At 37.7% G+C, this 21879-nt stretch overlaps 1 protein-coding gene across 4 annotated transcripts in view; it reads left to right on the top strand.

Moving 5' to 3' along the window:
• ctu2 (cytosolic thiouridylase subunit 2 homolog (S. pombe)) overlaps nucleotides 1-13472 on the top strand; it is a 53087-nt gene extending 39615 nt beyond the window's left edge. For all 4 annotated transcript variants that reach the window (XM_043706747.1, XM_043706746.1, XM_043706745.1 and 1 more), the window contains exons 13-15: nucleotides 5161-5224; nucleotides 5940-5998; nucleotides 13020-13472. In XM_043706747.1, the coding sequence (XP_043562682.1) occupies nucleotides 5161-5224; nucleotides 5940-5998; nucleotides 13020-13092 (196 nt within the window). In that variant the 3' untranslated portion in view covers nucleotides 13093-13472. The remainder of the gene's footprint in view (nucleotides 1-5160; nucleotides 5225-5939; nucleotides 5999-13019) is intronic.
• Nucleotides 13473-21879: the final 8407 nt, after the last annotated feature.

Raw genomic sequence — 21879 nt, 5'->3', positions numbered from 1 at the left:
AGTATCTTGCCTGAATGACCAATTTGAGGGGGACATATTGACCAGTTAGCTCAGAAATACGAGGGACCTTTTCCTTTTTTTTTCAAATCAGGGACTTCAGTCAGTAAAGAACTACACTCCTAACTGACTCTTACTGATCCAACATAGAGAAGAGGGTGCTTAGTGCTAAGAACATGCTTTCTGTCAGTGCGCTTCACCAACTGTTGGGAGAGGGCTCCTCAACAAGACTGAGCAACTTTGTAAGGTATGGGAGAGGGAGCTGGGCATCTAGATCTCCTCGGAAACATGACAGGATATCTGGGAAAATGCAAGAAGGATCTCGAATTGCAATAGGACCCATGCCTTGCAATTGAAGATTCTCCACAGGGTGCACTTAGATCCAGATTGCTTCTCATAATTTAAAGTGGGGTATCATCAACATGTCCCAAGTGCAAAATGAGTACAGGTAATCTCACTGACTGTCTCTGGTCCTGCCACAGACTCCGGACATACTGGACGGCTGTGGTAGGTGAAATAGAGAGGATCTTGGAGACAGAGGTGTAGATGGACCCGGTATCTCTTTTTCTTAGCCTAGCTAATGTACCTCCTTTAGATGCACACACAACATAAAACTTTTCAGTATCCTCACTTTTTGTACAAAAAAAGCCATTCTGTTCAGGTGGGTACCCGAAAATCCCTTGGGGCTGTTGGGCTGGTGTAAGCTAGTCATGGAGCACATCCCTTTGGATTTTCTCACAATTTTGGTGAACCACAAAACTGAGAATTTCTATAGAATGTGGTGGCCCTTTTTGGATTACCTGGGCACAGATTATTCTGCCACATTGATAAGGGCTTTCATATAGCCTTGACGATTGTTAGCGAGTTTTGAGAAGATTTGTAGCTCAGATTGAGGTTCTGGATGTAGGTTTGCTCACTGAGCTGGAAGGTTCATTTTGAGACGTTTCATCACCAGACTAGGTAACATCTTCAATGAGCATCCAGACGAAGCACTGCTGATGATTCATCAACTTATTCCTTTCTCGATGATTATAAATCTGATCTCTCATAACCCGTTCCAATGCTTTACCCACAATGGAAGTAAGGCTCAGAGGTCTATAATATTCCAGGGTCGTCTCTACTCCCCTTCTTGAACAAGGGAACAACATTTGCTATTCTCCAATCTTCTGGCACTATTCCTGTGGACAAAAATGACAAAGATCAAAGCCAAAGGCTCGGCAATCTCCTCCCAGATTCCCAGAAAATCTTAGGATAAATCCTATCAGGCCCAGGGGACTTATCTATCTTTTACACTTTGCATAATTGCTAACACCTCAATCCCGTCTCGTCTAGTAGCCTGTATCTCAGCATTCTCCTCGACTACATTGTCTTTTTCTAGTGTGAATACTGATGATAAGTATTCATTTAGCGCTTCCGCATCTCCTCTGACTCCAAGCACAACTTCCCACTACTATCCTTGATTGGCCCTAATCTTACTCTGGTCATTCTTTTATTCCTGATATAGCTATAGAAAGTCTTAGGGTTTTCCTTGATCCAACCCCAAAGACTTCTCATGCCCCTCCTGGCTCTTCTTAGCTCTCTCTTTACGTCTTCCCTGGTTAACGTGGAACTCTCAAGTGCCCTAACTGAGCCATCACATCTCATCCTAATATAAGCCACCTTCTTCCTCTTGACAAGAGATCCAACTTCCTTAGTAAACCACAGCTCCTGCGCTCAACAACCTCCTTCCTGCCTGACCAGTACATACTTATTAAGGACACACAGTATTTGGTCCTTGAATAAGCTCCACATTTCAATTGTACCCATCCCCTGCAGCTTTCTTCCCCATCCTATGCATTCTAAATCTTGCCTAATCGCATCATAAATGCCTTTCCCCAACTGTAACTCTTGTCCTGCGCTATATACCTATCCCTTTCCATCACTGAAGTAAACATAGCCGAATTGTGGTCATTATCACCAAAGTGCTCACCTACCTCCAAATCTAACACCTGGCCAGGTTCATTGCCCAGAATCAAATCTAATGTCTCTGTTTCAGACAGAGACATTATGTGCCGATTTTGTTTGTTAAACGTTACCAATATGGCAGGTTGTGCTCTTCTAGCTCATAGTGAGTATGTTTCCCTGCTCATTATATTAGGGGTCCAAGAGGTTCATTATTGGCCAAAATTTGTGGCCCAATGTCTACGCCACCATCTGTATTCAAAAGGATTTGTTAATCTTTCTTTCAATGAGTGTGCTGGTACCAGGTTGAGGATTTCAAACAGTTCATCAACTTCACCAACACCTTCCAACCTGCCGTCAAATTCACTTCACCATCTCTGACACTTCCCTCCACTTCCAGAACCCCTCCATCTCCATCTCCAGTAACTATCTTTGCACTGTCATCCATTTCAAACCCACAGCTACCCCAACTACAACTCCTCTCGTCCACCCTCCTGCAAAAATGTGATTTCATACTCCCAGCTTGGCCACATCTGTTCCCAGGATAAGGGATTCCAATCCTGGACATCCAGATGTCCTACTTCAAGGACCGAAATTTCCTCTCACCAATGATCAATAATGCCCTCAACCACATCTCCCATTTGCCACACCTCTGCCCTCAAATCCCCTTCCCCCAACAACAATAAGGATAGACACCCCTTGGCCTCTCTTACTACTTCACCAATCTCCAAATTAAATGCACCATCCTCCAACATTTTTACCTTCTGCAATCAGACTTCACCACTAAAAAGATATTTCTTTCCCCACCCCTACCTGCTTTCAGTAGGGACCACTCACTCCATGACTCCCTCGTCAGTTCCAAACGCTCTACCAATTTCTCCTCCACACCCGGTATCTTTCCCTGCAAGTGCAGCACCTTCCCCTACACCTCCCCTCTAACCTCCACCCAACACCCTAAACAATCATTCCAGAGATTCACCTGCACTACTTCTAACCTGTTTATGGCATCCATTGCTCCCGATGTGGTTTCCTACATCGAAGAGACCCAAGCGCAGACTTGGAGACTGGTTTGCGGAGCATCTGCGCTCTATGCGCTCCAATCAACATCATCTTCCAGCTGCCAGCCGATTCAAATCCCCTTCCCAATCTCTTGGTGAAATATCCATCCTGGGCCTCCTCCTTTGTTGAAATGAGACTTCACGTAAACTGGAGAAACAATACCTCATATTCTGCCCCGGGAGCTTACAGTCCAATGGCTTCAACATCGAGTTCACCAGCTTCAAAATCTCCCACACCCAGCCTTACCCTATGTTAAGCCCTCCTTCTCTTCCCCATCTCCTTGACCTGACATCCCTGTTCATCTTCCTTCTCACTGACCGATCACAATAATCCTCTACGGGCATCCACCTATCATCATCCCACCCACCCTTCCCGCAGCCCCACTCCCCTCCCTCTATTTATTTCTAAACCCACTTCCCCTCCCCATTCCTGATGATGGGTCCTGACCCGAAACATCGATTTCCCTGCTCCTCTGTACTTCATTTTTCTAGCTACACATTTTATTGACTCTTTAATTGCAATCCAATTGCATACCAATCCATTAAAAATTAACATCTAAATCACTGAAGATGCTTCTTTTCTCATGTGTCATTCAGCTTTCCTTCCCCTCCTCCATTCATTCATGTTGTTCTCCACATGTTTTCACGTCTTTGGCTTTAAAAACAGCCCTACAAATACATCTTCTGTGTATTTGTAATTTTGTACATGGATAGATCATGGTATATATGGGCAAAATTTGCTGCTGGTAAAAACAATTGACTAAGGCAATTATTCACATGAGGAGGTCAAACCTGACCTGAACATGCTTAGAAACTGTATCTCCCTGTGGGCCCTGAAAGTGTTAAGGCTTCAATCAACCATAGTAAAGTGTGTATTTGTTATATTTTCTTCACAAAATAGCTTTCATCAATGAAAGTTTAATTATAGCTATTACTAAAGGTTGTCTTTAATACTTATAGTCAGAGACCTGAATGGATTCCTCACTCAGGCCTCACTACATTGCTACCTCAATTTCCCTCTTTAAGATTCTCCTTAAAACTATTCTGACAAGCTTTTGCCCATCTGGCTTTATATCCACCTGGCTTATGTGGTTTGGTTTTATATTTTTCTTAAAATTTTCCTATGAAGTGCTTTGTAGTGTTTTATTGTGTTAAAGGTAGTAGATGAATATCGGTTGTTTCTGTTGGATGTTTGTCAACTTGATAACCTAATGAGGAGAGGTTGAACAGGCTGGGGCTGTTTTCCCTGGAGCGTTGGGGGCTGAGGAGTGACCTTAGAGGTTTATAAAATCATGAGGGTTATGGATAGGATAAATAGACAAAGTCTTTTCCCTGGGGTCCAGAACCAGAGGGCATAGGTTCAGGGTGAGAGGGGAAAGATATAAAAGAGACCTAAGGGGCAACCTGTTCATGCAGAAGGTGGTACATGTATGGAATGAGCTACCACAGGAAGTTTTGGACGCTGGTACAATTACAACATTTAAAAGGGATCTGGATGAGTATATGAATAGGAAGGGTTTGGAGGGAGATATTCTGGGTGCTGGTAGATGGGACTAGTTTGAATTGGGATATCTGGTCGGAATAGACGAGTTGGACCGAAGGGTCTGTTTCCATCATGTACATCTCTTATGACTCTAACTGTTCTATTTGTGTATTCCAACCTTTGTTTTCTCACTTACTCAAAACTAATCATTTGAATTGTTACTGAAATCTTCTGTTAGTAGTATTTATTTTCTTCCTGGATGGTTGCACCCCTAGGCCAAAATGGTGGACAAAGAGTTTGCTAACAGAACTATGTAAATGCTGCTTAGATGTGGACAGTAACCACAAAATGACCATTGTTATTGGTTTACATTGATTTTCAAAGCATGAATATGACAAAAAATGAGAACTCAATAAGTGCCATAGATCCAATCTGTATTTTAACAGTTGCACCACAATCACAGCCCTTGTTTAGAATTTTAGATGAACTGTAACAAAATTAGCATTATATTGTACATCACTATTATGATGAATACATAAATTGTCAAGGGAGGAGTAGAGTGTTTTGAATTGTAGGATTCTTCATTTGAAGTCAGTTTTCAATTTCTTGCTGTGTCTGTAAATTTCATGAAGTATTAGATTACCTAAGTAACCCTTAAATTAAATTTTATTGTTTCACTAGTAATAGAACCACAGATCTCCTTTCAATGCTATGCTACAGTTGTAGACTGACTGTCAAAGATATGGTGAGTCAGATTGTAAACTCCAAATGTTGTTCTCTTTACTGTAATTTTTACAAGCAATGCTTTCTTGTTCCTTAAGATTAGAGACCTTGAACTCTAAATTGTCCTTTTTAACTAATGCATATACAATCAAATATATAATTTCAGTAGACTGATGTTTGGTATCCGAAAAAGGAATTTTTCTTGCAACATAAATTTGTTTTTTAAAGATGCAGTTGCCATAGTCTCAATTCATTTATAACTGTCTCCATATATAGCACAGAGCAATTGTCCATTGTGTCGACAAAGTACTTGACACTTTTACCTTATTGTTATATTGATTGCCTGCAGCATTGGCTAAATAGGTAAGATCAACAGAGATGTGGAAACTCCACTCGACAAGCAGTAGTTACAAAACAACTACTTTTTACTAATAACATAGATCTTAAAATGAGCCAGAGATCTATTGTGATCAGCTGCAATCTGTAACACTGACTTTTCTACATATAGAGTTATAGAAGCAAGCATAAAAATAATCTGGGGGGAGTGGGAGGGTTGTTGTTAGGAAAGTGATGTTTCCGTCTGTAACTTAGCTGTTATATTTTTGAAGTGGCAAGGACATTGTTTCATGTTTCTTCTCGTTTGGAAGGGCTCAACACCTTCACTGTCTGTCTTGCATCGAACCACTTATGCTCTAAATAAAAAGGTGATCACTTTTGTTTTATGGTAAATTTTGCAGGTATCGCTGGATCTACTACCTCAGTATGTCCTCTCTGAAGCAGAACGCAGAAAACGCAGGTGAATTTACATACACTGAATTAAGATGCTCAAGCATATGTTGGAACAGTTATTTCCAAACCAGTTTAGATAACATGTAATTAATACATTATTAATTGAGTTCAAAATTTTGTAAGTCAATCAAAATTTAGGTAGTCTTCTAAAAAGGTATCTTTAATACATTATTATATATCTGGCCCTTTTTAGTAGTAATATTATTCTTATTAACCTTCAATATACTTGCTTTACGGACATGTGAAATAAAAACAGAAGTAGGCCAATTGATCCCTCGAGCCTTCTCCACTTTATAATAAGGTTGTAGCTGATCTGTTTATGTTCTGAATTCCATAATTATAACTACGTCCAATAGCCATTGTCAAATAAGAATCAATCTAACTCTGCCTAAGAGTATTCAATAACCCTGCTTTCACTGTCTTCTAAAATGCACAACTCTGAGAAAACATAATCTTGTCATTTCAGTCATATAGGGTGACCTCTAATTTTAAAACAATTCCAACATAGAAGAGCTTAAATATTGCTGAAAGAAAATGAGAAGTTGAAGCTTTTCATCTTGCATTCATTGGGACTAAAATGCAACAAGCAAACTTGAAAAAGGGGGACACCAATTTATACATCATGAGAGGAGAGAGTTGATTGTTTGAAATATCAATGGAATGAAGATGCAGCAAGAACAATTAAATGTCACGCTTAGTCCTCAGACCAGGCAAGTAAACTCTGTTGGTCAGGGCATTGCAATGGAAATGCAGCAGAGATTGACAGTTATCATGATCCATTTTTATTCATGATGAAGTTGAAATGTATGTACAAATTCTTTTTGTCTACATAAAAGAGGGTCCTCTTATGTAAGTTTTAGACTGCTTGTCAGACTACGATACCCACTGATGATCTTAAATTGGTTTCCAGTGTAACTCTTAGCACAGTCTAGGTTATTTAATAAATGATTTTCAATAGAAGAATTACAGTTCAGCAATCTGCATGCTACCCATTATCAACTTTGATTCTGATATTGGTACGGTCATGTTAATTGCCAAGACTTTTATTTATATATTGGCTTATGAGATGTGCACTCCCAACATTTGTTAGGCCATTCCAAATACATTGAGGAGGCAGTGATAAGTTAAAATGGGGTCAAACTGAAAAATAATTTACGAAGCACTGCCATGTACTTTGCTTCATTTTGTATGTACGTAAGCAAGCAATGTCATGTTCTATGATTAGAGTGTTGTTTTACATGCATTAACTGCATTGAATACTGAAATGCGGAGATCACATTAGTGAGTTGATTTAATTACATTGGTCCATAGTCTGAAAGTAATAGAGGGTAAACAAAGTGAATGTTAATGTTTCTACCCTCTTGACATCTAATAAATCTACTTACGTGGAAGCATTTGACACCTCATTACATTTTGCCTTATCACAAAACCAATTCAAACCTTCTTGTCTTTCGCCACTCTCCTATCTGGTAAGTTGTTCCATAAGGGCTTTCATTCACAAAACCTGAAAGAAATAGGCTTGCATCTGATACATAATAAAAAGAAATTCTTTCAATAAAATTCAAATGAGTCATTGGTTGGATATAACTTAAATATTACATTAAAAAGACACATTTGTTGAAGGTTTTCATCTTGCACCCGACAAGGCATTTGCAAGAAAACCAATGTGATGGGGAACAACATTTTATAATATGAGAAAAGAGTACCAGTTAATTGGCTAATGGATTCTGATTGGTAAGATCCTTTGGGTTTACTTTAATTTTCACTGTAAGGCCTATGTCAATTATGTTTATTGATTTGAGTTGAGACAGCTAATCTAAAGGTTAACTAGTCGTGATTGATTGCAAGATCATTTCCAGGCACAAATATATTTCGCAGAATTTATTAAATTTATCAAAGCAAATAAATAAATTATACCTAATAAAAGAAGTTGATTCACAATAGAAAACTAGTTCTCAGCTTTCAGCTGACTGGGTGCTGTCTCTTGACTGACGTTCTCCTTCTGTCATCTTTCTGAACACTTGACCATTAAAAAGCTAGGGTTTGTTAACTCTTACCAGCCACTACCCTCAGTGTATGATCAGAGGCATCCTGAATTCTAATTGATTTATTAGAACAGTTCATACCGACTTTGGCGAAATGCCCAATTCCTAATTGTTTAAAAGAAAGTAATACTCATCTTAGTGAAACAGAAGAGAAATTGCTGGAGATACATCAAGTCTGTCATCACCTGTGGAGAGAAAGCATTAATGTTTTGAGCCCAGGAACCCTTCTTTGGAACAGTTTAGGAGAAGGGTCACTGGACTCAATGCCATCTTTCTTGTCACAGATACTGCGAGACCTGCCGTGTTCCTCCAGCAACTTCTGACTTTGTTCCAGATCTTTACCATCTCCAGTTCTTTGTTTTATTTTAGGCATCTTAGTGACATCAATTCTGTTTCCCTGATTTGGTTTCCTAAGAGGTCAATTATTCATTAAACCATCCACTTACCATGGTTTGTTTCTGTCATTTTTATGCTTTCTCACTAAGTTAATGGAATATTTTACAGTACCTTCTTTCATCCTATTGTGAATTAATGAGTATTGTCATGACACAGAGGGACAGCTGAACCAAATCAGCCTTTCTACCTCTATTGGCAACACAGTACAATTAAATTGTTGAAGACTCCTAGTAATTACTCTACTAGTTTTCATCAGACTTTCAAATAACCAATCCCAGACTTTGCGAATAATTCTTTCTAGACACCTGTTTTGTATCTTAAATGAAAGACTTAATAGTTTATTAAATACGCAATAAACTTAGCAGAGGGAAAAAACAAACAGCAATGTAAATTGATTAATGTCTATGCTTTAAACCAAAACATTTGTTTTCAGTCTTCATCCACGCACAAGAGATGAATAAAAGAAAATACTAAAACTGGTCAGATTACTCATTAGGCTTTTACAATGTGCTGAAATGTGGACACCTTGATCGCTTTTATAAAACATTGGACAGGGTCACCTCAGTTCACCCAGGCAAAGACAGCAATAGTTCTACCTCAGCTTTCTACTCTTTCAGCTTCTGGAAGCTGGTGGATCACATTAGGCAGGGAGCTTTCAAGCATTTACAGCAGCCAAAACTGTCTTCCAAAGAAACATAGTTTTAAAAAGAACTTCTATCCGAATAGAACCAGAATTGACTAATTGTCTCTTCCCAAGGCCTCAATTACCATTCAAGACCTGCCATCTGTTAGAACATAGGGTCTCTTCCAGACTTGCTGGAATCAGTTCCCAGGTACTGACCATGTTAATTATCAACTTCTGCTATCTGTTTAAACACAATGCACTTCCTGGGATCAATGTTTATTCAAGACTGAGCATGCAATGAGCCTATAGTCCTAGCTTGTTTGTTCTTTTCCTTTTGCCACAAGTTGTCCCAAAGTCCACAAATCACTTCTAGCTCACAATTCCTAGTTCATAACTCCAAATCAAAATTGATAAGATTTAATATAAAAAAATCAGCAAGGGTTCTGACAGTATATGTGCTTTCATATCTTCATGATTAATGCTCTCAGCTCTTCATGTATTGCTGAGAGTTCTTCATTAAATCAAACATTTCATCAACGACTATTTGTTTGAGAGACCATCTGCTGGGAAATGTGATTTTACTAGCAACTTTGATACTTGGAAGAATGATCTTGGTTAACAAATAGTAAACCTTAAAACTGTATAATATAAAACTAATACAGAAGATCAGAAACTAGGCAGTATTTGAAACTTAGGAGTATGTAATAAATAAGTGCATAGTAACAATCAGTGGGTACATTCAGTTGATACAGGTTTTTGAATAAGTAAAGACAGAAGAGGATAATGTGGTCACAAACTCGTCATGCTATTACAGAACTTAATTCTAATTCAGAAGAGGATAATGTGGTCACAAACTAGTCATGCTATTACAGAACTTAATTCTAATTCAAATAATGTATTTAGCAATGATTACTTTTCTGTCTAACTAAAACATGAATTAAAACTAGCCACAATAAATCTTTTCAAATTTCCTCTGACAATGTCAGGAATTTGATAAGAATTTAATGTAAAAAGATGTTTACCTTGCTGATTCAATGGGAAAGGTTACTCTGATACAAAAATAAGTGCATTCTCTGTTCCACATAAGGTTAGGTTATAAGCTGAGTCCATCATGTGATGCATGAATTCTTAATTGTAGTTAATGAATGACAGTATAAATTAATTTCTCATTGTTTAATATGGTCAAAATGATTAATTATTGAAAAATGGCTCTAACCTATATAACCCCTAACCGCGGTAAGTTTATTAGATGAAAGCGGATTGTTTACTACCAAGCTTTATTTGCATTTACTCCAGGAAGATTGACTGACTGGTCAAATCATTGCCCTGTGAAATGAACCAGAGAATGATTAATGCCTATTTTGTTGAAGTAGGTGCGATGTGTGTACATGATCTTTCTGTTTGCAAAGAACAAGGTCCTCTGTAATACATATAGCATCCAGTATGCACAAATGTGTCACACTCAACCTGACTGGCAATCTTACAGATTGCAATAGGCAAGGGAATCATTATACCAAACCATGACCTTTCTGTTTGCAAAGAACAAGGTCCTCTGTAATACATATAGCATCCAGTATGCACAAATGTGTCACACTCAACCTGACTGGCAATCTTAAGTTGATTGAACCTTGCATCTTAATTTTATTTCTTAAATTCTTTGCACACTCCAGATTATTTACAAGTGCTGTCTGATTAATGGAGCACATTTAAGTTTTGTAAGCATGGTTTGGTATAATGATTCCCTTGCCTATTGCAATCTGCCAATCAACAAAATGCGACTTTCTTTAGTGAAGTTTAAGTTCCTCTCTAAATTGTATTTATTGCTCTTGAAACTGTAAACCCTTTGCTGCAAACAACTATAATGTTGAGAGGATATCAATTTTCTTTCCCCATGATGAAGTCAAAATCAGCTCTCCTATTATAAGCCTTGTTCTTTCCAAGTCAAGGGATAATATCCAGCAATGTGGCTTTGTCCAGGGCCAAACAGAAATAAATTGCTACATGAAATTGCTCAGTGGAAGAACAACTGAAAAAAGGCTGCTGTTGGTTAAGGAAATATTTCAATACTTACGTATTGAAGAAAATTTTCTTGAACAAATTTAATAAATTCTTCACCATCCAAACCTTGAACACTATGGTAGTCTCAGTCAATTTTGGAAAATTAAAATCCTTTACTATTACAAGCTTATTATTCTTACATATATTTGAGATCCCTCTGCATATTTGCTTCTCAATTTCCTTCTAACTATTGGGGGAGCCTATAATATAATAACATCAAGGGGATCATCCCTTCCTTATTTCTAATTTCAACCCATATATTTTCATTGGATGACCCCTCAGAAATATATTCTCTAATAACAGTAGTAATGTTTTCCTTAACCAAAAATACCATCCCCTCTTCTCTTTCTATCCTTCCTATGACATCTAAAACCTGGAACATTGAGTAACCAGTCCTGTCCTTCCCTCAGCCAAGTTTCTATAATACATAGCTTTGTGCGAGGAAAATAGTGTCTTGCAAACTTCATTGAGTTTTTTAAATGAAGGAACCAAAACAATTGATGAGGGTAGGTGGTAGACGTTGTTTATTTGTGAAATCTTTGACAAGGTTCTGCATGGTAGTCTAACTAGTTTAGTTAGATAACATGGAATTCCGGGTGAGCTTGCCAATTGGATACAAAATTGGCTTTATGATAGGAGACGGGTGGTGGTGGTGGTAGTGAGCTGATTCTTGGACTGGAGGCCTGTGATCAGAACTGGATCCACGTTTGTTTACCATTTTTGTAAATGATTTAGATGAGAATAAAGGAGACAAGTTTGCAGATGACCCAAAATTGGTGGTATAGTAGACATTGAAGAAACTTATCTAAGATTACAGAGAGATCTTGATCCATTCGTCAATGGGCTGAGGAGTGGCGGATGAAGTTTAATTTGGATAAATGAGGTGTTACATTTTTGTAATACAAGCAAGGACAGGACTTATTCTATTAGTATTAGGGCCCTGGGTAGTGTTGTAGAATCCTAGGGGGTTCAAGTGCACAATTTTTTGAAATTAGGTTGGCTAAGAAGGCAGTTATTGCTCAGACCTTTGAGTATAGAAGTTGGGCTGTCATGTACAGGATGTTGATAAGGTCTCTTCGTATTATTGTGTGGAGTTTTGGTTGCCCTGTTATAGGAAGGATAATATTAAGCTTAATTCAGAAAAGATTTATCAGGATATTGCTGGGAATGGGGGGTTTGAGATCCAAAAGTAGGCTGGGACATTTTTCATTGGAGGGTATGAGGTTGAAGGATGTCCTTTATAGAGGTTTAGAAAATCATGATGGCATAGATAAGATGAATGACCAGGTTCTTTTCCCTAGGGTAGGGGAGTTCAAAACTAGGGGGCATATTTTCAAGGTTAGAGGAGAAAGATTTAAAAAGAATGAGGGACAACAATTTCACACAGTGGTTCACTTGTGGAATGAACTGCCAGAGAAAGTGGTGGATGCAGGTACAGTTTCATTGTTTAAAAGACATTTGGATAAGTTCATGAATAGGAAAGGTTTGGAGAGATATTGACCAAGCACAGGCAGGTGGGAATAGTTTATTTTGGGAACATGGTTGGCGTGGACTGGTTGGACTGAAGGATCTATTTCCATGCTTTATGACTGTGTCTCTGAGATAAAACCGTGAATCAACCACCACCCATGGAGATGTGTGTAGGAAATTAATTGTTGAGAGATTTAGTTTACTTTAGAATGCCAATTAATAGTTGTTAAAGTAGGGATTAATATCTGCAACCAATTCATTATCTTTACTGGTGGTCATCTACGAGATTACAATGTGCCTGCCTACATGAATGCAAAATAGTGAATCTGTAATTTGACTTAAATACGTAACTCAATTTGAATTTGGAGCTCTCATAGCACGTGGTGCAGTAGATTATATAAATTACCATTTCCATTAAATGTGATTTATTTTAGAGCTCAAGTGAGGGAACAGATCCAGGAGTTCCTGTTGGCCCCCGAGGAAGAAGTGGATACTACCAGCTCCTGACAAGTCTGTCTGAAATTAACCATAAACATCAAAAAGACATTTGCAGTTTTTCAGATTCTACACATAATTATGCATTTAGCTTGGGAATGAATGAACCATGGATTTATGATGAGTTGGTAGCTCACTCAGCTTGTCATTCTGGCACAAGGTGAAGTTCAGATAACTGAACACCTGTGGCTTCCTTGTTATTGTTCAGTTGCCCATGGGGTTACACCAATATAGATTTGCCTGTGTTTTATAACTTGTGATGGTTTAGGCCAACTTATAATCCTGTTTTGTATTATTTACTTGGTGCTGCTTTGAAAGGTTGGGTTTAACTTTAAGTGTAATGTCTGTACATACCAGTTCGTTGAAATATTAAATTCAAAAGTGATCTTGCATTTGATTTGAAAATAAGATATTTTGCTACATTTATGAGGAAGGATAATGCTCTACATGGTGTGAAATATTGGTGAAAGAGGGAACATTAGCTGGAAAGGCTGATCGCCATGTTCTGCAGCCTGGAAAACCGCTGTCTTCCACTTTCTTATCATCCCATGCTGTCTTGAATGAATCCAGGGACTCCATCTGCAACAGCCCCTGGAATATCAGTAGTCCTGAGTGAAAGACTTGCTATTGGCTCCTTTTGGATTCATGTATCCAGATTTTTAGTCACTGTATATTCATGAGACCCTTAAACTACGCCCACAAAAGTAGGAGCAGGCATAGGCCATTTGCCCCTCAAGCTTGCTTAGCTATTCAACAAGATAGTGTCTGATCTGCTCAAGTTTAACTTCTCTTATGTGCCAGTTCATCATTGCCCTTAACTCTGATATTTCAAAAATATATTTACTTCCTTTTAAGTTCTTAATGATTTAGCTTCCACAAATCTGAGGTAGAGCCTTCCACACATTTGCTGGCGTTATGGACCAGAGCAAACTCCTTCAAAATACATTACAAAGATAATCTAGACCCTACATTTTTCTTATTTTAAAGGTAAGTGTAAGGTGTTGTGTTCTGGACACAATTTGATTGGTCAAGCTGCCAGCTTGAAAGAAAACATACTTTATTCAGACACTATAATTAAAACAGACAGAACGAAAATAAAAGAATTGGCTTAACTGTAACTGTATTGCAATGCTTAACAATAATATATAACTACTAAATAACTCTTCCAATATAGTAATATTTCATAAACATACCCTTGGCAAAGGCAAATTCAGTAAAATAGATTGTGTCACATGCAATTCTAGCTGTAGGAACAGTACCCCAGCTCTTAGCTGTAACAGAAAGAAGAATAAGAGCTTTCTCATTTAGCTTCAAGACCTCTTCCATACCTGCCACTGAAAAACTATAACGAAAAATCCTACTTCTGTGGGAGCTTGATCCCTCCCAATCGGGCTGCTTTTATTGTTCCAAATTTAAAAAAAAGCAACCAAGCCCTCACAAGCTGTTTAATCTATTAGCTTAAGCAGACTATCAACACCTCTGTCTCTAGCTTTCTTCATTTTAAAAAAAAAGGACAAAATAAAAACCATAGGATTGTCGCACCTCCCTTCTTTAAAAAAAAATCATCAATATACAAAGATGGCTGCATTGCTAAAAGCCTTTAGTTTTATGAAATTAGTACACCACAATACATACATATACATTACGTTGACTCTAAGCATGCAAACATTCACTACTACAGTCCATTTCAGTCCATTTCTTTACGCCACTGAAAGTCTCTGTTTTCCTTCTTAAGTCATGACCATACTTTGGCGATTACGTTTCTCTTATCCTGTCAAATGTATCATTTTTAAAATGAATGGCTGCAGTAATCTCCATCTAATCAGTCTGAAATTTTTAACCTTTAATTTTCCCAGAAACATTAAGGGGTCGTGTTCGGCATATATCTCAGACACATTACTGCCAATGTCAGACTCAAGGTCTCCTTCTCAATTGTGGAATATTTCTGCTGGTGATTATTAGTTTTCTGCAAGAAATACACCAATAGGTCTTTATATCTTCCCGCAAGAGTAAACACCCACATTCACTCACATCAATAGCCACCTTGAGTGGCTTTGAGTAATTAGATCCGTCTAACACTGGCGTAATGGTAAACATGGCTTTCAGACTATCAATACTTTCTGCCATTCCTCTGTCAATTGAAAGTTTCTGCACTTCTTCAACAAGTCAATGGAGTAACCGTGTTGCTAAAATTCATTACGAAGTTCCGATTAAAAACCATTCAGTCCTAGCAATCGTACTTCTCTCTTAATCACTGGTATGGAAAACTCCCCAATAACATTTTATTTTCAAATCCTTAGACCATCTGTCCATGTCCATGATATGGCCCAGGAACTTGGGGTTATGTACACTCACACTTAGCCAGGTTTATCACCAAGCCTGCTTCCCAAAATCAATTGAATAATTCTAATAGATGCTCTAATTATTCCTTCCACATGTGACTAAATATCACCAGCTCATTGATGTACAAATGGGTATTCCAGAAATGACTTTATTGGTTAGTCTTTGAAATGTGGCTGGCATATTTTTCATTCCAGATGGCATGACTTTAAATTGATAAAATCCATTCAGCATCACAAAAGCTGAAATTTCCTTCACTCTTTCAGATAAAGGTACCTGCCAATATCTTCGGTGTCCAAATTAGAAATGTAAGTTGCTTGTTCCACATTCTCAATACAGTCTTCCAACCATGGACTAGAATATCAATCAGATTTTGTAACTGCATTGACTTTGCAATAATCCACACATTTGTGGGCTGCTAGCTGGGGCACCATCACTATGGGTGAGCTCAATTCGCTGCAACTGAATTCAATTACATTGTCTTTGAGCAAGTGTTCAATCTCTTTCTGAACCTGTGCCAACTTTAGAGGGTTAAGTCTATCAGAATGTTGCTTAATTGGAACAGCATTTTCTATATCATTTAATTAGATTAATACTCCAGTTTATTCCCACACATCTCCCCATGTGGTTGTAATAATTCTTTCAGGACATTTCAGTTTTCCTCTAGAAGGTAACTCAATTTATCCCAATTTTTGAGAACTTCCATATTGTCCAATTTAATTTGAAGAATATCCAATTTAGAAACATCTGAACTTGGTTCTACACTCAGTGTTGTAACCAATAACATATTCTTCTTTTGCTTTCCTTCTAAATCAAAATATTCACATTATACACTGAGATTTCTTCCTATCTGGTGTTCTTATTAAATAATTCGCCTCACTCACTTTCCTTTCAATTTGATAAGGCCCACTAAACCTTGCCTTTAAAGGTTCACCTACCACTGGCAGTAACACTAATACTTTATCTCCACAAGCAATATGATGAATTTGTGATTTCTTGTTTGGTTCCTGTTTCATCACATTCAGTGCTTTTAAATGCTGTCTAGCCAACTCACCCGGTCTGTTTAATCTTTCCAAATTTGACACATAGTCCAAATATGTAGTTTCTGATCTGACTTACCAGTTTTTCCTTAATTAATTTCAGTGGTTCTCTCACCTCGTGCCCTAAAATTAATTCAAATGGACTGAATTTAGTTGATTCATTAGGTGCATCCTGAATTGCAAAAAGTACAAATGGAGTACCTTTGTCCCAATACTCTGGATTGTCTTGAGTATAAGCCTTCAACATGGTCTTTAAAGCTTGATGCCACTGTTCTAATGCTCCCTACGATACTGGTTGGTATCCAGTGGATTTGAATTGTTTTTCTTCAAAGCTATCCATAACATCTTTGAATAAATTTGATGTAAAATTTGACTCTTGATCCAATTGTGTCTCTGGGTAGTCCATATCTAGAGAAAATAAATTTGAGTAACTCATGTACAATCCTTTTAGCCATGATACTGCCTAATCAAATGGCATTTGGAAATCTAATAGACACATCAATTATAGTCAACAAATACTGATTCCCTTTTTTAGTTTTAGATGGGGGTTCTGTGCAATCAATTAAGACTCTTGTAAAAGTTCCTCAAATGCATGAATGGGAATTAGGGGTGCTAGTTTTATCACTGCCTGAAATTTTATTATTATCTGACATGTATGACATGTCTGGCAAAAGTCAACCACAACCTTATTCAGTTCAGGCCAACAAAAGTGTTTTTGTATTTTGGCTTATTTTGGTATTTTTCCTTATTCCCAAATGATCCCCTCCTGGTAATTCATATGTTACTACCTCCTTTCTATAACCTACTGGTAATATAACTTGATGATCTGCCCATTTCTCATCCGCCTAAGTGTAATGGTCTTCATTTCCTCATCAATACGTTACTTTTAAGTTAGTAACATTCTGGGATACACCCATTCTACTTTTGTGTACAGGTTTTGATACAACTGCTTTAGTTTTTCATCTTTCTATTGTAATTCAGCTCATTTCTCTAAACTTAAATATCCACTTTGTCCTCTACCTGTTCTTGTTTTTTTCTAAACTATTTGATCAAACATAGTCTCTGATAATTGAACTTTGATTTCAATATCTTTACTCCTTGATTGCTCCTCCTGTTTTAACCTGTGGCTTTGTGACCTTGTTATGAGAGTCAGAAAATTCCAGAATATACTTATGAAACACTTCAGTTGCCTCATATTCCACTGGCTTTTCAACTCACAGTAGGCATCACTCGCACCTGTGATTCAGCAATATCATTATATATATTGTATTTCTGGAACCAAGAATTTCTCTGTTACTCCTATGACCACTTCATCACTTTTCATTTTATATAATGGAACTCTGCTCTTCTCACCATGAGTTCCACATATTTCCACTTTTTCTGGCTATACTCCTTCTGAATTACATGTCTCCTCATCTTTCACTATCAAAGATTGGCTTGCTCCAGTATCTTTTAAAATCTTTAATTTCTTTACCTACTCTTGGCATACGTGAGTAATCCTTACCCATGCAAGTAAATTCTTTAAAGAGATTTGGCACTTTCTTCTGAACCAAACCCTGACCAGGTTATATTCTTTTGCAGCTTTTTAGCTTCTACTGTGCCTTCTTTTACCACATCAACAAAACTCAGTGGTTTATCCTGTTTTCCCACATCCATCTTCCCAGTGCTTTATCTAAACCACCAACACTGCAACCTCATGTGGCCTACTTCATTACAGTGAAAACACCTGAGCATTTTTTACTTCTATTTCCCCCTCATGGGTTTCCTTTTGACTCTGTGGAAATCTTCATCTCATCTTCAATGAGATCTCCTTTTCCCTTACCACCTGAGGATTTCTCTTTTTCCCAATTTCTATCCCTCACAGATTCAAATTGATGTCGGAAGCCAAACTTTGATTTGGCAACTCTACTAGTTCTGTTGCTAATCTTGTAGTCTTAACTTTCTGCTCTTTCACGAGTTCTCACAATTTTACAAAGTGAATTTTTGAACTCTTCCAAAGTAATCATCTCTCTAAGAATGTCATATATTTGATCTATTTCCAATGCCCTTATCCACCTATCACAATTACTTTGTTTGATCCTTTCAAACTGAATGTACCTTTGACCAGGTTCTCACCTTAGATTCCTAAAATGTCTGTAGGCTTCTGCTACTAGTTCATATACACTTAAGCTGGCATTTTCACCTCGTACTTCCTGGATACCACCTCTGCTAGTGATGCAAATACCTCACTAGCTCTATCTACCAACTTGGTTTGGATCAATAATACCGACATGGTCACCAGCAATTTCATTAGTTTAGCCACTTTCTCACTTAGGCATTGCTTGGACATATTTAAATATCTTTTCACCAGGCCTTGGGCTATGATGGGTTCTCCATCACTGTCCTCATCACTTCTACAGCTCCTCTCTACCTCTGTCACTTTAAGTCGACTTTGAGTTCTCAGGTTCCAACCTCTGAAGTTCAAAAACTCTCTCCCTTCCTCTGCTAGGGCCTTCCTTTCCTTTTCTTTTTCCTCTAAACAGTTTGAATTGTAATTGAAAGTAATTTCCTTTTTATGTTCAAGCTGCCTCATTTGCAATTGAATTTTAGTCATTTTCACTAATTCCAATGACATTTCCAGCAATAATAAATGTTGAGCTATAGGTGCAATTACCTCCCTTTTTCTCACAGACAAAGGCAATCCCAACTCCAGCTTGTCTGCCAATTCTAAAAGATTTGCCTTGCTCAATTTCTGTTAAACCGTTGAAGTGACTTCCTTCACCCTTAGGAAACTCTTAAAGACTGAAACCGCTATTGCTACACAAGGCACACCCTATTTGAATGCAACACCCGAAGTAAAAGTGCCAACTCTCACCACACTGCCTTTGGGTCCAACAATCCTAAACCCAATCTCGAAGTAGAGATTTTGATCTGAACCAGAGCTCCCAATTTGTTATGGACCAGACCAAACCCTCTCAAAATATATTGAGAAGATAGTCTAGACCGCACCTTTTTTTATTTTAAAATAAGTGTATGGCATTGTGTTCTGGATGCAATTCAATTGGTCAAACTATCACGCTTGAAACAAAACACCCTTTAAAATAAGAAAAAATTTTTAAAATTGGCTTGACTGTAACTCTATCAAAATGCTTAACAAAATAATATATATATTAACTATTATAAACTGTTCCAATATAGTAACATCCCATAAACTACACTCTTCGCAAAGGCAAATTCAGTAAAATACATTGTCTCACATGCAATTATAGCAGCAGGAAGAATACCATACTTTTACCCATAATAGTGAAAGGAATAAGAGCTTCTACATTCAAGAACCCAGCGACAACTGCGACTGAAAAACCAAAACTAAAAATCCTGCTTCTGTGGAAGCTTGACCCCACCCATTTAGGGCGTGTCTATTGTTCCAACATTTAAAAAAAATAACCCAAGGCCTCACAAGCTGTTTATTGCCTTGAGCACACCAACAGCACCTTTCTCAAGCTTTGTTCATAAAAAGAAGGGACAAAAGACACCTCTTTAAAGCTATAATATTGTCACACTAGCCTCTGGGTGAAGAAATTCCTTCAGCACCTCAATTTTACATGAGTATCCCCTTATTCTGTAACATTTACCGAGTTTAAGATTTTCCCAACAGCAGAAACATCTCCTCAATATCATCCTCTCAACACCCCTCAGAATCTTGTATGTTTTAACAGAATCACCCCTCGTCCTTCTAAACTCGAATAAATAAAGGCCTAACCTGTTTAGCTGTTCTTGGTCAGTCAACCCCTTAATTCTCAGAGTCAGTCTGGCGAACCTCTTTTGAACTGCCTCCAAAGATGGCGCCTTAAATAAAGGGATCAAAACTGGATACAGTACTTAAGGTTTGGCCTCACCAAGAGTCTCAATGAGACTATCCTACTCTTAATCTCAAGTCCCCTAAGAATAAAGGCCAAAATTCCATTTGCCTCCTTAATTACTTGTCAAAGAACAAAGAAAATTACAGTGCAATAACAGGCAATTTGGCTCTCCAAGCCTGTGCCAATCCAGATCCTTTATCTAAACCTGTCGCCTATTTTCTAAGGATCTGTATCCCTCTGCTCCATGCCCATTCATGTGTCTGTCTAGATACATCTTTAATGATGCTATCGTGCCTGCTTCTACCACCTCTGCTGGCAACACATTCCAGCACCCACCACCTTATGTGTAAAGAACTTTCCATGCATATCTCCCTTAAACCTTTTCTTCTCTCACCTTGAACTCGTAATTGAGTCCCCCACATTGGGAAAAAGCTTCTTGTTGCCCACCCTGTCTATACCTCTCATGATTTTGGAAACCTCAATCAGATACCCCTCAATCTCGGTCTTTCTAATGAAATAATCCTAATCTACTCAATCTCTGTTCATAGCTAGCACCCTCCATACCAGGCAACATCCTGGTGAACCGCTTCTGCACCTTCTCCAAAGCATCCACATCCTTTTGGTAATGTGGCAACCAGATCTGTACGTTTACTTTGTGTTTCATGTACTAGAACACCCAAATCCCTCTGTGATGCATATTTTTAGAATTTTGCCAATAAATAAATCTGCCTTTTGATTCTTCCACCAAAGTTCATTAGGCCATTAAAACATTGATGGACAAGTTAAAATTGACAAGATTTAATTAACTAAATCTTACTGAAAATTATAGAGCATTTCAGCATACTGCTTCTGAACTTATAAAATACAAACATAGTTGAGAATGGTCTGTTTTTTTTAACAATAGTAACAGCATAGGTTGAAAAGAATTTGTGTGGAATATTGCAAATAACTTTCAATCAATAATCTTGATATTTCACTTTTAAAATTGATTTTGAAAAAAAAACCCAGTCATTGATTATTAAGTTGAAAAATCAATATACACATTAGCCATTTCATCTTTCATGACCTAATTGGGCAGAGTGCACCAATAATTGTGCCTCACTGTTCCTCAATCCATCTCCATTAGACCACCAACATGACCAATTTGCCTGACTGACTGCTACTGGGGACCCAAGCAATTCAGGTCACAGAAAAGTAGCTATTTATTGTAAAATACTTTAACAAAAGGCAGTGAAGAGAGATGATTTTGATCCAAATAATATGTGACATAAATTATACTCTTTTAAAACACCAAAGTACCTACATGCTCATTCCTGGTTAAGACAGGCAAAATACAAGTGAGTACAGTACACAAAATTCTGAAGATCAAAAGTCTTAAAAGTGGGTTAAATTACCTCACACATTTCTTCTTGATTCTGATTGGTAACGGTTGTAACATTCTGGGACAAAAATAGAAGAGAGAATCAGAGTTAACATTTTGGGTTGAGTGACCCTTTCTCAGAACTCAGATCTGTGAAGCTTTTCCAGCAATTTCTATTTTTGTCTCTGATTTACAGCATCCACGGTTTTTTTTAATTTTG

The sequence above is a fragment of the Chiloscyllium plagiosum genome, chromosome 17 (genome assembly GCF_004010195.1).
Source record: "Chiloscyllium plagiosum isolate BGI_BamShark_2017 chromosome 17, ASM401019v2, whole genome shotgun sequence".
NCBI lineage: Eukaryota > Metazoa > Chordata > Chondrichthyes > Orectolobiformes > Hemiscylliidae > Chiloscyllium > Chiloscyllium plagiosum.
This window is presented reverse-complemented; position numbering and strand designations above follow the sequence as displayed.